Source organism: Echiichthys vipera, assembly GCF_963691815.1.
Source record: "Echiichthys vipera genome assembly, chromosome: 18".
Lineage (NCBI taxonomy): Eukaryota > Metazoa > Chordata > Actinopteri > Perciformes > Trachinidae > Echiichthys > Echiichthys vipera.
The window spans coordinates 11,244,685-11,259,785 of NC_139843.1; the positions used below are offsets into that span (position 1 = coordinate 11,244,685).

The 15,101-nt window shown below is 39.1% G+C and overlaps 3 protein-coding genes across 3 annotated transcripts in view; 2 read left to right on the forward strand and 1 right to left on the reverse strand.

Annotated features, from left to right (window-relative positions):
- LOC310960508 (zinc finger protein 385C-like) overlaps nucleotides 1-502 on the forward strand; it is a gene marked incomplete at both ends in the record, with an annotated part of 34,544 nt that extends 34,042 nt beyond the window's left edge. Inside the window, one exon of the mRNA XM_083932221.1 lies at nucleotides 272-502. Coding sequence (XP_083788347.1) covers nucleotides 272-502 — 231 coding nt within the window. The remainder of the gene's footprint in view (nucleotides 1-271) is intronic.
- Nucleotides 1-15,101, reverse strand: part of LOC310961026 (synaptic vesicle membrane protein VAT-1 homolog) — a 243,107-nt gene that overhangs the window by 100,223 nt on the left and 127,783 nt on the right. The window lies entirely within an intron of this gene.
- Nucleotides 5,216-14,285, forward strand: LOC310960638 (dnaJ homolog subfamily C member 7-like). Its single transcript, XM_083932391.1, has 14 exons — nucleotides 5,216-5,299; nucleotides 8,488-8,576; nucleotides 8,853-8,977; nucleotides 9,108-9,221; nucleotides 9,355-9,429; nucleotides 9,835-9,953; nucleotides 10,141-10,294; nucleotides 10,729-10,893; nucleotides 11,005-11,096; nucleotides 11,184-11,257; nucleotides 11,346-11,492; nucleotides 11,577-11,732; nucleotides 12,252-12,350; nucleotides 12,873-14,285. Exons 1-14 carry the CDS (start codon nucleotides 5,229-5,231, stop codon nucleotides 12,908-12,910), a joined length of 1,518 nt encoding a protein of 505 aa, XP_083788517.1. The 5' UTR covers nucleotides 5,216-5,228; the 3' UTR covers nucleotides 12,911-14,285.

A 15,101-nucleotide genomic window follows, 5' to 3' on the forward strand; every position in this document is an offset into this window, starting at 1 on the left:
GTTCAGAGATGCTGAATCCTATTAACGTTGGTGTTCCTAGGATTGAATTTGTCTGCTATGCTAATGCTATGCCCAAATCCAAATACCTGCAAAACTAAAGACATTCCCATGTACCTTAGTACAAATGTTACATACTAAACTACAGTGGTGAACATTGTAAACAAGCCTGCTAAAAATCGGGATGTTAGCATTTTCATTGTACGAGCTACTAGCATGGCTTTAGACTCTAAATCTTGTTTATCCTTATTGTGTCTCTTGTCTTTGGTTTCAGACTAAACTGGCCCTGCAGAAGCATCTATCCAAGGCCCTGCCGGCAGGGTTCCTGACCAGCCCCCTCAATCAAGCTGCCTTGTGCACCATGGCGTCTGGACCCTTGGCACTACGCCTGCCACCGGGTCCTGCAGCCTTCTTTCACGGCCCCCTGATCAGCCCCACACTCTTCAGGCCTGCCCCAGGACCTCTGAGGGCCACACATGCACCCATTATCTTCTCTCCGTACTAGCAATGAGCCACGCTAGGCTGGAGGACCTTGAGTGGACCTAACCTAGCCAAAAGGTTAACTTGGTTAGTGAGGACGAAGCAGGGGACGCCCTGAGGACACTATGCAGCGACTGCGATGGCGGGCATATCATCCTGTCAAATTTGTCAGGTTCAAGTCATAAGAACAGTATGCACAATCCCCTGGTGTGGATTGAGATTTCAGCGCTGACTGACCAATGCCCCCCCTTTAAAAAGGGAAAGACCATCGCTCAGCTGTTTCCTCTGAACAAATTGTTGAGTGCATGTTGCCCGGGGTCTGGACCCCTCTGGAAGCCATAATGACAAGCATCTTTTAATTTTATTTAGAAGACAATATTAGACACTAAGGTGTGTAAATGTTTTAAGTGTTTGTTGCCAAAATTCTTTAAATGTCATAGCTTTCTAGTTTGTACTCTGGGAGAACAAATACAATACTCAAATACAAATACAATACAATGCTTTAGTCTTCAGAACCAAAATCAAGAAAATCCAGATTGTATTACTCTCCCATGAAAGTGGCTATTTCTATATGACCGCCGTCCACCAATGACAAGTACAAGAGATCCATACCTTAGGACTGCTGAGGATATTGCATCTCAACAAACGTACTTCTTTACAGACATTGTCTGATGTGGATGCCTTTTCTTTATTATTTATTTTATATAAATGCATACATTTGTCCATGTGTTTCTCTCTTGCTCTCTGTGTTATGAGGTGACAATCAACCACCACCCTGATATGATGCCAAGAATACTACATCTAATGCATACAATGAGATCATTTCATTAAGAGTTATCAAATGTTTAACTTGTGTGGATAAATAAGTTACAGTTTAGCAACAGCTTGATGCTGTTTGTGCAATATGAAGAGACAGGATGATGTGCGCTGTTCCCTAAAAATTTAAAGGATTTATCCACAAGTTTTTAAATGCATCTTTGATGTATTTATTTAACCTGTTGTTTTGTTTTTAAAGAACTGTATTAAAAACAACATTATTTCACTTAAGAAATCCCCTCCCACTTGATTGTGCTGGGTCATCTTAAGCAATATGTATTTTTGAAGTGTCACCTGGTAAAAAATAATGACTAGTGTAACTGTGCATCGATTGCAATAATGTAAATTATTATGTGCTAAAAATGTCAATACTGTATTCTATATGAACTTATAAATAGTACTGTTTTTTACACAGTTGTTGTAGTTTCTTTCTTCATGTGCAAATATGAATTTTAGATATACAGTAGATTGGGCTTACTTGGTGTAAGAATATAGTTATGGATGAGAACACTTAAAGGTGTTGGATCAAGATACACAGTCAATAATAATCACCGGTATGATACTGCTTTTAATTCTGATCACTCAATGGCCGGTAAATATAATCAACAAAAGAAAAGAACTGCATTTATTTTGGATGAAAATTTATCCCGTACAGCATACCGTAAACATTGTGATGAGTCACTGAATTCCTGAGGATTTGAAAACGCTGATACTGATAAATGTCACTTCCTTTGTATTTATGTGTGGTTGATGTCAATCCCTCAGCCAGGCTGAAATGTATATGGTGTTGATTAGGGAGAAGAAGGAGGAAACAGTCGTTGAGGATGCATCTCCACACATGATACTATGACATATCATGATACTCTATTGCCCTCTAGTGGTATTTTTCCAAACAAGAGCAAGATATGACAATCGAAGGGTTACAGAGTGATGAAGATGTCAGTCCTATTCCCTGCACTTATATACGTCTATCTAACACAAACAACACATTATGAATTTGAATAGTTACCATGCTTTTTATAATGGAAATGCCATCTACATCTGTTTATTTGAGATACTAAAGCATAGATGTTTCCGTGTTCACAAAGGGCACCTTGCCATTCTCCCCTCTTTGATTGGTGTTTAATTTTAGCATATTTAAAGGGGGAGATTAACTGTAAATAAAGAAATAGATTGAATGTTTTTGTAGTTTTTTACTGAGAATCACGCAGAGGTGGTGGGAGTGTTATTTAGTTACACAATTAGCCATAGCGTAGTTATAGCATGTCCAGCTGTTCATCTGTTAATCATTTTATCCGGTAAATCCTTGTGGTGATGACAGCTGGGCATTACGATTATGATGAACCCTAGTGCACGCTAGTTATGAAGCACACACACACACACACACACACACACACAGTGCCTTGTTTATATATTTACCAACAGCGTGTTGGATTTCACAGCTGGATAAGTCACTGAGGCTGTTGTATTGGGAACGTAGAGGGGTTAAAGAGAAAGCTATCAGAGCTATGGATATTGCTCCGGTGGGTAAAGTGCTTTAATGTGAAAACCATCAGAGACGCTGTTTATTTCACTGTGGTCCTGAAATGACGACTGATTTTAACAAAAAAGCATTTTTGGTGCAATAACCTGCAAAGTGCCCTCTAATACAAAGGCAAGAGATGATAGTAAACTGGTGCACACGACAGGAAAGAAGAGAGCTGCAATATTGAACTTGACAGCTTCACACAGTCTGCATATACGCCATTAAATAATCATCTGACAGTCGTATTTCTGCCATATATTTTGCATATAAAAATAGAGTATGCATTAACAATATCTATGAATATAGCCTGCCTGTATGTGTAAGGCAGATACCATTCTTGTCAGTTCAGCTAACATATCCTTTTATTAGTTATAATAAAACTGTATGTATCACCCAAGGCCAGTAATAAGTGCCTTTATAATTCTCAACACCTATGACTTTTCTAAACTGTGTTAATACTGCTGTTGGCCTGTTTGTCTGCAACAGGGCTGTTTTTAATGTAGTTCTTCATTGGACACAGATATCTCCTAGATGACTCATCTGACTCACTCACATGGGCACCAATGCAACTGCATTACCTGGCCGGTATATATTTACACCCGTGAATAGCAGTCTGATCTCCACAGACACACGAGCGGGTGGAGCTGCAGGCTCTCAGGTGAAATGACCGGCTGTCGGTTCATGAGTCGATTGGAAAATGAAAGTAAGTAGAAGCTTATGGGATGGTTTTAAATATACACTTTAAGCATCAGGCAAGGTTTGAAGTTTAATTTAAACAGCAGCACATTGCTTGTTGTTTATAGTCATTTTTTGGTCACATTTATTTTGAAAGTCTAATGTTTGTACATGTTATTATATCAATTTCAATCCTAGATTCAAACTAATAAGATACAATGTACAATATGTTATATACGTATAATATGTTCCAGAGTCATACACTAAAAATGTTTTTCTAAATGTAGAAATAACAATAAAATAACATAAATTAAAATGTACAAAGTAATAATTTAGAGACATTACAGATATCCAGAATGTTAATTCTAGACCATGGGTGTCAAAGTCAAGGCCCGAGGGCCAGATCCGGCCCGTGGATGAATGATCTCGGCCCCCGGGATGATATTTGATTAGTATTAGAACCGGCCCGCACGCTACAGCCGCCTGCTGGAGTTTTTCACGCACGAAAACTACATTACAATGCAATGGTAGCCTGCAAACTCACTGCAAAAATGTTTTCACTTGAAATTACTGACAGAGCCGTAGAAAAATATTGGATTATTCATTTAATCATTAAATAAAATACGGTACACTTTGTTAGGTCTTGGTTCAATATGTTATATACAATCATTTTAATATGTTTTAATAAACATTGAACCAGTCCAGCCCTCGGCTTGTAGCAAATTTGTTTTTTTGGCCCTCTGATGTATTTGACTTTGACATCCCTGTTCTAGACTGTATGGATTTGAAAGCCCAATACACATGCATGGCAAAAGTGATGTCATCCGAAATGACAACTGTAGAAAGGAAGAATGTCACTGGATATCTTACAGGTTGAATAAGGAAAATGAGCAGAACGCCGCCATCTAGTGTCTCAAGATCCTAGTCCCAACAACAAAAAATAATTCCGGCAGTCGAGTTGCCAGCTTCGTTGTTGAGTGTGTCAAGCGATCAACCTGCTCCGTGTTGTTGATGAATCATACGGGGTAACGACTCATTTTACAACAGTATTTAACATTAGCCAGTGGTGTGTAATCGATTAGCTAGCTCTCAACTCAAAATTATTCCTTGTTTCTGTAGCCGAACAACAGGCAACCCGCAACGCAATACGCTATTGGTTGGGACAATGTAAACAGAACGTGACAGAAATTCAATGTCAAACCTGTCAAAAAAATTAATTATTAATTCAAACTAAAAATATTTTTTATGGAAAACTTTCCATCTGTACCCCTCAAAACGCCCCGTGGGTGTATCATTATTATAATTACTATTTTTTAAATATATAGCTTTTAATTAAGATTCTACATATTCAACCTTCAAATTATCATCATTCATTTTGATATTTTATATATATAATATATATATATAGAGTTATATAAATAGACTGTTTTATGTTTCTGTTGTTGTTAAATATGTGGTTTGTATAGCTGGAGTTTTCCCCCTGGGACTATTAAAGTATTTCTGATTCTGATTCTGACTAGTAAGAAGAATTGTATTATGAGTATTTTAAATGTGATTACAGATGTAAGTGTGATTAGATTAAATGTTAAAACCGCTTGCCTTGTTATATTTTGATGCTGTTGACAGCGGCCTATTTTCTCACGACCTCAAGAAAAAGGGAAGAAAAAATGGGGATAAGGATAATACATAGTTACCGGAAATGACGTAGCTTCGTGTTCGTCCTTTCTAGAAAAAAATGGCAGCTGTTGACATCGACATGCCGGTGGACACAGAACCACAAATCCGCAATCCGGAGGACATGGAACGGTAAGGATAAAACTACGACTGCCCGCTGTGTTTCGTTGTGCTGCGTGTTTAACGTGAAAATGACCCCGGAGTCACTGACTGAACTCAACCGTCGTTAACTGACAAAGGCTCGGGAACAAACAGCCCGGGAGACGAGCTAACCGGGCTAACGTTAGCTTTCCGGGGGAGAAAACGGCAAATTTAGCTAAATCTTTACGTCCCATTGGTTTCAATTAATGTCAGGCCGTCGGTGTAATTATTGTGATGTTAATGTTCATATCAGACAGCTAATTGTGGATTCTTCAAATTCACGTCGCTTAGCAACTTCTTCGTCAAAGGAACTGAGCTAACGTGAAGAAAATTAGCGTGTCTTCTTGACACATGCTCAGCTAACAGCTATCCAAGATTATTGAGTTTTAAGACTAACGAGTTCATTGTAGCATATTTGAACGGACACTTTTGTATACATCTAAACACGAGGACTAAAGCACCAGTATTTACAGACTGTTACTAGACATTAGCCGTCTTTGGTGTTTTCCTCTTTCCAGAAAGTTCCACGAGAGAGAGAGAAGCTTTAACTAAACTGTTTAGACTTGGTTCTCAAACATCAGATAAAATTAGTGTAATGATCTAACTCGTAAATCTTAAACTAAGGGCCGCCAAATGATTTGATAATCTTTCCGATGTTTTTTTTCTTTAAAAAAAAATCTCTGAAATATACATTAACATGATTTCAACGAATTATTAGCAAAGGTACATTTGTGAAAAAATACACACGTTTACTGCTATTACTATACTGGCTTAAAGGCAAGGTAGCCACTAAGGTAGACCTGTACAGATTCAATTAAGCTGAAAGACTCAATGTGCCTTCCAAAGTGTGATTAACATTTGATATATGAATATGTTAATAATGATCATTGCGGTATCCTAGTATTGCATGCACCATAAAAAGCTCTGTGTATAGGTTTTAGCCCGCCTTAGTTGGTAGGCCCAATTTAATATGCATCTCAATTTAATACCATATTTGTAGTAGGTGGTCCCTGCTTCATCTCTCTTTCAGCTGAGGGGTCCTTGACCTTAAAAATGTTGAAGACCCCTGCTCTAACTTCTAAAACAGTCTCAGTTATTTAAATTAAAGTGTTGTGATGCACCATTGAAGTTTAGCTCATATTAGTATGCCCCCTCCGTTAGGCGATCATCCATGACAGTACACTTTGCATTTAATTTGTGTCCTGTCACGTAGTCACCTGTGTTTACAGAAGTAGGCAGCATGATCCGAGTTTTGTCCACTCCAAATGGGAAGTAACACTTTGTTGTTCTTTTAAATGTCTTCATAACAATCCTAAATTTAGTCAGCTGGGTTAAGAATATGCCATATCATGTGTAAGATAAAATATAGGAATGATTACATTCTCACATTAAGTGCAGTTGTTTGAGATTGAAATAATCCAAAGTAGCAGAATGAGTGTGTTGCCGATGTGTCAAAAGGGAGTGTGTGTACAGGAAAATTGATAATGTAAATTAATAAACTGCTGTTGTCAGTGTTGAGCTTAGCTGCCGAATGTTGATTTTTTGTTAAAGTTGTTTTGATAACTAGAAACCAACTTTTAAACCATCTTCAAGAGCAACAGCATATTTGTAGTTAAAGGGCTACTTACACCATCAAAGTAGTACATAGGGAAACCACACACAGTGTTTAACTAGAAACATAATGCAAGATGATGATGAAAAGACACTGTTTGAAAAGCCATTTAGAAGCAAAAGCTCAATTGGAACATGGCCCCTCAATTTCTGGGCTTTAAAAAGAAGAAGAAGAAGAAGAAATCATCTTATTTTAGCAAGGCACGTTTATTTGTATAGCGCATTTTAACAACAATGTATTTCAGTGTGCTTTACATAAAACATTAAAAGCATTGGAAAGAAACATACATTCCCCATATATTGAATGCAATTTTAGGCTCATGAGTTTTCGAGTTTAGTCTTTGAATCCAATCATTTTGGCAGGCTGTGGGGTCCACACCACACACACACACATTTCATTCCCCCCTCCCTTCCAGCCTCTCAGACTGTGCTCGTGCTTAACTGCACATGGAGTGGGGGAAATAAACTAGAGCTCTTTAAATGTGGTGCCTAAACAACCTACAAAACAATCTCTCATACTTAGATGCCAATTATTAAATTGCCAATCGTTCCATTATAAAACATTAAAGGCATTGGAAAGAAACACATAAAATGACATACAAATAAGATAATGAAGAAATATAAACGAGAATATCAAAGGCAAGAGAAGCAATCTCTTAAAAGGCATTTTCAACCGTCAATTATTAATTTAGTACAATTTTAAAGACCGTAATAGACGTTACAGTGCGAATTGCTGCTGCACTCATGTCGAAGGGTCAAATTTTCTTCTGCACCCAATCTTAGTTTGAAATGCTCAGACACAGCACAGCAGAAGCTTCTTCCTCCTGTGAAATGAATAATCATTGCTTTACCCTTTTAACTCTTGGCACTTTGAAAGGTCTGCATCAGGTGAATTTCACTACTATGTTTAGTACTGCAGCTATCAGGACTGTGTGTGCCCTGCGCTGTTGTCCCAGTTCCAGGTGTAACACGCCCACAGTCCAGTTCTAATTTCCTGTAACTAAGGCTCTGCCTTTCAAGATTATCTGATGAGTACTAGCAAATCAGCTGGTTTGGTTTGATGACAGTGTATTACTCATCACTCTGCACGCCTAGTTTGGAGAACCCATCACTATTCATGAGTTGCTGGTCGACAGCGGCCTTGATCGGTCTTGATCCTTTAAAACACCTAAGTCATGCAATACCACAAGCAAACTAACCAACCGAGTCAACGGTAGACCAGCAACTCCCTATCCTGCAAGGTTTATATAAAAAATACTGTTTTTGTCAAAGGAGTCTGGTCATTTTGAAGAGGGAACACAAATGTTTTAGGTCCCCGTCTAAATGGCTGTCTGACGTCAACGTAAAGTGGTGAAAATATTCAAAATTACAGCACACTGAAACCGATTTTCCAAGGCATACCTGCCAGCATCGCCTGTAGGTGATACGCTGACTATAAATATGTTCCCCATACAACCCCAGGGCTTTAACTGACTGATTGATTTATGCTGAACAGTATCTGCTAATTCCTTTTCTCTTTGCCAAGCTTCTGTTAACACTTTGCCTTTGATTTCTGTTTTCCTCTACAGTCAGGCTGAAGGCTTCAAAGAACAAGGAAATGCATTCTACAGCAACAAAGATTACTCTGAGGCTTTCAACTATTATACTAAGGCCATAGGTGAGATTTCCACTAACTACTCTCATGTTGAGACATGCTGGTGATCTCCTTTAGTCACACCACTGCCAGCAAAACAAATACCGGTGACATTTCTGTTGGCAATTGGGTCATTGTCCCTACCTGATATTTTCCAACATGCGTTCCCACCATGTACTTTAAAAGTGTTTCGGGGACATCTTGACCTCTGCCATTTGTGTCACCTTACAATATGTTTGTAGCATTTATCTTTAATTTATCACCTCTCAACTTGCCCGTGTGACTTTCCTTTATCTCAAGATGCAAGCCCCAAAACTGCCAGTTATTATGGCAACAGGGCAGCCACCCTCATGATGCTCTGTCGCTTTCGAGAGGCCCTTGAAGATTCCCAGCAGGCTGTGCGCCTAGATGACTGTTTCATGAAGGTCGGTTTGAACGTCTTCATCCTCAGTTTTGCCTGCCACTTACTGACTCAAAACCCCCAACTGCACTTGCAGAATAGACTTCTTTTTTTACACAGTTCTAATAAGGAAATGTGCCATTCCTGTCCCACAGGGTCATCTTCGTGAGGGCAAGTGCCACCTGTTACTGGGAAATGCCATGGCGGCCAATCGCTGCTTTCAGAAGGTTTTGGAGCTGGAGCCCAGCAACAGAGACGCCCAGCAGGAGGTGGGGATCACCCGCGCCTTTCTTATATAACGTACATTACTGGGCAATCTTTGAAGCAAAGACTGAATCATGCAGCCCCGTCTGATACCATTGTAAGGAAAGTTTTAATGGACGACTGTTTTTTACATTTTAGCATAAGACAGCAGCGACTCTCCTGGAGTATGAACGAATGGCGGATTTTGGCTTTGAGAAGCGGGATTTCAGAAAGGTACGTTACAGCCATTCTCTTTTAAGCCAAACAGTAAAAACAACTGATCACATCTTAGTTGTGATCAGTTGTTCTTTTGGTCAAATGCTTCTGTTTTTTTAATAGTATTTCTGTGGCAAATGGTCATGATCATAACTGGAAAATATAAATAACATCCGGAATCATTTATAATTGTCCTTGGGTTTGTCATGAGCACCAGATCTAAAGATTTCCCTGTCCTCCAACATGATTAGTTAAATGAATCCAATGACTGTCGGTTGAAGAGTTTAGTAGTTGGCGGCCTATTTACATACTTCTGTTCACACTTGTTGAACTGGAAAGCCAACATTTTTTACATTTAATAATCATTTAATTCAACGATAAGAGTGTAACAGGTATAGTGAACTGGCACTTGTCCTGATCCAGGTGGTGTACTGCATGGACCGGGCTTTAGCCGTGGCTTCTGCCTGCCACCGCTTCAAAATCCTCAAGGCTGAGTGTCTGGCTCTACTGGGGCGATATCCAGAAGCCCAGTCTGTAGCAAGGTAGGAACAGCTGGTGTTAGATTTATGGTGTATTATTGTTTTGTAACAGTGATGCAACATTTTTTTGGATTCATATGAGATTTTGAATATGAATACAGAATCTGCCATAATAGCTTTCCAATAAGTAGAAAAAAATTGATTCACAGATTCTTCCCAGCAGATCTTTTAACTAAACTTTCTTTTACAGTGATATCCTGCGAATGGATTCCACGAACGCAGACGCGCTCTACGTCCGAGGTCTGTGTCTCTACTACGAGGACTGCATCGATAAAGCTGTACAGTTCTTTGTCCAGGCTCTGCGCATGGCACCTGACCATGAAAAGGCCCGGCTAGCCTGCAGGGTAAGATTGCAATTTTTATATTCTACTTCCATAGTCTATTATTTTGTAATGTCTTATGTTAGATGAATGTGTACGAAAAGACAAAAAAATGCAAATTGTTTGTTTAACTCCGTTTGGGTGCAGTGCAACACATTTGCAGTGTTAGCTTCTTGCAATTGCAATCTCTAATGGCATTATACAAATTAAAAAGGCAAAATGCAGGACAGCATAGCAACATGCTCACAAAGGCAGGTTTGTCGAAAGAAGAAGTTTGGAGAAATGTTTCAGTTAACTCTGATTTATATCTGTTCCTACAGTTCCAATAAATAACAAGGCAGGTTAACGCAGTAACTCCATGGTGCAAGACATGCCAAAATAATGAGAACATCTTTTACACAGCTTAAATTGAAACTGCAAGTTTGAATAAATGTTTCTTTTTTCTCTTTCTATATCAGAATGCCAAAGCCTTGAAAGCCAAGAAAGATGAGGGCAACCAGGCATTTAAGAACTGCAGCTATGAAGCCGCCTACCAGCTGTATACTGAAGCCCTGCTGATAGACCCCAACAACATCAAGACCAACGCTAAACTCTACTGCAACAGAGCCACGGCAGGAGCAAAGGTAAGAGGCCACTAATCAGCATATTAGCAGTCTCAGGCATTTGATCAATAATGCTGTGTGATTAATTGCTCGTGAAGCTCTTCAATCAGTTCACTTCTTCCTCGTCAACAGCTGAAGAAACTCAATGAAGCCATTGAAGACTGCACCAGTGCAATCAAACTAGACGACACTTACATCAAGGCCTACTTAAGAAGAGCTCAGTGGTATGCTACGCAGTCAATGAGTGCATTTTTACTAATTTGTGTGATTTGCATTGTGCCGTTTTTTAATGGCTTTGTGTGACCCTATAGTTACACGAACACAGAGCAGTATGAGGAGGCCGTACGGGACTATGAAAAAGTTTACCAGACAGAAAAAACATCAGGTGGGTGGCTGTCTTTTTTTTTTTTACTTTACCGGTCTTAAATGATACACTAGTGGATGAGGTTTTCATTCACATCTTATCCCTGTAGAACACAAGCATCTGCTGAAGACTGCACAGCTGGAGCTGAAGAAGAGCAAAAGGAAAGATTACTACAAGGTGTTGGGGGTCGGCAAGAATGCCACAGAGGACGAGATCAAAAAAGCCTATCGCAAACGGGCACTTATGCACCACCCAGGTAGACCTCTTGCACAGACATGAAGGTTTCCAACTTTGATTACATTCAATAATTATTTACGTTAACTGTGTCATCGTTTTGCAGATCGCCACAGCGCCGCAACTCAAGAGGTGCAGAAGGAGGAGGAAAAGAAATTCAAGGAGGTGGGCGAGGCCTTCACCGTGCTCTCCGACCCAAAGAAGAAGATCCGCTACGACAATGGACACGACCTGGATGATGACGGCCACTTTGATGGTGGAGGTAAAATGCTTTTAGTCTTTTCTGTTCTTTGCGTGTTCGACCTGCAGGTCAAATATTAGCTGCTTTTAGAGAAATAGAATGGAAAATTCTGTACACATGCATCATAACTTTTTCTTTAGCGTTGTACCCATACTTTTGAAATTTTTGTGGATATTCAAACGTTCTGCTCCACGTATTCTCACGGATTCCCTTATAGGTTAATAACTCGGCCTATGAAAAGAGTAGAAAGCATGTTTTGCATGCTGATTGTGTTTTTAGGTATTACGTACCACACTGAAGTCTATGAACCTCAACGTCCCAAATGGATCTTTAACTTTGACGGTTTTTATAGTTGTACTGTACTTACGCTGTACTAATGACACTCGTTCAAGTAAAATGTGTACACAGTATATAAAACAGCTTTATTTATCTCAATTATGTTTTCAGTTTCAGCAGTTTTGTTCTTTTTTCCATCTTGTTTCTCCTAAAGTTAGTCATCACCAACTAATTCTGCTATGTTTTCCTTTGCTTTCTCTCTAGATTTTGATGCAAACAACATCTTCAGGGCTTTCTTTGGCGGCCATGGAGGAGGAGGAGGAGGAGGAGGAGGGGGAGGATATAGTTTTGATTCCAGTCCAGGTATGTTTTTTCACCCAGTTTAGACATACTTAAAAGTACCGTGTTTTTTTAATTATAAACCAGGTTGAGGTGGTATAAATACTGTGAAGGATCAAAACGCTCAATCCACAGAGAAATACAGATAGCCCACGTTCATAAAACATGCCTTTTAAAGGAGCGGTCAGGACTTCTGTCCAGTTGTGATGTCACAACTATACTATATTTAGGTAAAAAGGCGCAGATGCTGATATTTAGAGCAGACTGGGCTTTTTCAGGAGAAGTGCTTAAAGAGATAGGTGCTAGACTGGAGCGTTTCAGACAGAGCGAATATAGCTATAATCAGACAGACAGTATAAGAAAGATCAAGTGTTTGTTTTTTTTAAACATTAAAGCATGTAAACATTTTCTAGAAGAAACTCAAAATACAAGGATGCACCTGAAAATGAGCACACTATGGGGCCTTTTAGGTTTATTGAAGCACGTAAGAAACGATCACAGAAAGTGCTTGATATTAACTACTCTTCTGCTTCTTCTTTTTTCAAGACTCTGGACCTGGAAATTTCTTTTTCCAGTTTGGCTAAAGTGGAGGATCATGTGGGAAAATGCAGCCCTGCAGTGGACAAAATCAAGTTGAACCCACGGTCACCTCCTGATGCTCTTACTCCCGAGTGTCTTGCGAAATCTCCCCACTATTTCTAGGTTTTTTTGATTATTGCATTCCCTCCTAAATTTACTCCTCATATTGACGCTAATAAACAGTGGGAAGGTTAATTCTGAGACATTACTTCAGAATCAACATTGTAAATAAAGAAGTGCGTAAGAGGTCTTTTTTAAAAAGAGGTTTGGATCAGCTGATCAGACATGTCACTGTTGCCAAAATCTAAATGATATTGACTAAAATCTTGTAAAACTGCCTCAACTTTCATGAAGGAGACCAGTCATAAGAAACACTTTGGAAGTCTAAGCATCATGGTTGATTAGTTTTAGAAGACATAACAAGGCATACATTTTTAAAAGGTTTTCCTGGGACAGCATGTCTATAGAGCAAGAGTCAATGTACTGTGGAAGTTCAATGTCAAAACTGACCTCAGGACAGCCTGTTAGGAACAACGCCGGTCTCATGCGAGCGTGTGTTCAGGTTTTATTGGCTCACTTGCCAAATATAGCATCGACATGCAGGGTTTTTGTTTCTTCTCCATGCTGCAGTGTATATTTGACTCGAATGTATAGCGTTTTGTATCCATGATTTGTTTTATCTTCTTCAGTCTTCCCTCAGTCTATTTATATTTATTGTACTGTATATTCAAACCTGTATACAGCAGAATGCCAGTGTTCATTGTCTTCCTCCTTTTATAAGAGACTCAGTTGTAAATGTTCCACATCATCCTCTTTGCTCTCAGACTGTGCAAACTATTTTTTTTTTCTCCTGAAACAGGCCAAAATCAGCACACACAGACCTACAGATTTTCCTCTCTTGAAAGCACCGACCACACATGTGACCCACTGCCCCATTCAAATTCAAGTGGTGCCTTACCAGAATGATCAGATCAGTGAAACCCACCTCAAAAGCTGCAGAGCAAGTCTTATTTAGGAAAAGGCAACTTGTATAGTATGTTGTTTTTGTGCTCTTTCACTGGACCTTTTTCATATCTGGCCAGTGAATGAAATTTAATTTTTCCAGGTGAATCTTTCATCCTGTCAAACACAAAAGACGTCGTCCCACGTCATCATTAATCGCACCCAGCTGTCATCCACCCAGAGTTGTCATGCACGTTCAGTCAGTACTGCCCTTCCCCTACTTGTTCCACCTGTTTTTAAAGGGGCACTGATAATAGATTGGAAGCTTCTAATGTTAATTGTTTTGTCACTGATCTATGTGTCATTTTTAAAACGTGTCACAGTATTAACGACATGCTTTTCTTATTGCGAAAAATAAAGGCTCGTGTTTTACTGTAATGTTGGGCTTATTTTCTTACATTTCATTGCAGTAGTAAATTGTGGTACCAAGTATTTTCTCCAGATTCAGTTAGTGAGTAACTTTGTAAGTACATTTACTCAAGTATACTTTGAGTATTTTTATTTTATTTAAGTACATTTCAGAGTAGGTTCTACTGTACTTTTATACATTACTACATGTGTTTGATAGCCATGAGCCATGAAATGACCTCTTTAACCAGCTAAAGAGTAAATTCTGCAATATTACTAGTACTATATTTGCTCTGTAAGAGGTCATTGTTAATAATGGGCACTTAAAGTTGTGATGCGTGTTTTCTGAAGTTTTGCAGGACTTTTAATTGTAACTACAATAAGTATTTTAGGCTTTTTCTTATGTCCAGGATCTAAAACTTCTTCCAGCACTGCCCATAGATTCCTATATGATACAAGTAATATTTTGAATAAAAAACTTCACCAAGGTGCCAAATCGTGTCAGGGGGTGTAACGTGGTGGAGCAATGGCATCTTCCCTACTTCCTCCCCCCTACTTTCACCCTACTTGCTCTGATCACACCCAGTTTGAAACTATGTCTTCATCAACCACGCACCTGTAAAGTTTCGTGACTGTGTCTTGCACATCTTGGGAAATCTGTCCACAGAAAGAAACAGACAAACACCAGGCAAAATATTCAAAACCACATCCTGGTAGTTCCTGCTACAGTAGGTGTCACCAGGCCCACATTTTGTCATGATGACACACTCACACAGGCGAAAACAATACCAGCATCACTGTTTGCAGCTGGTAAAAAAATTTAAAAATATATAAGACATGTTCGAA

Bases quoted from the DNA above. Each gene is read 5' to 3' on its own strand.
- LOC310960638 (XM_083932391.1), top strand. From the start codon at position 5,229: ATGGCAGCTGTTGACATCGACATGCCGGTGGACACAGAACCACAAATC. The intron at 11,493-11,576 runs GTAGACCTCTTG...ATCGTTTTGCAG, and splicing joins GGCACTTATGCACCACCCAG to ATCGCCACAGCGCCGCAACT. The intron at 12,351-12,872 runs GTATGTTTTTTC...TCTTTTTTCAAG, and splicing joins TAGTTTTGATTCCAGTCCAG to ACTCTGGACCTGGAAATTTC.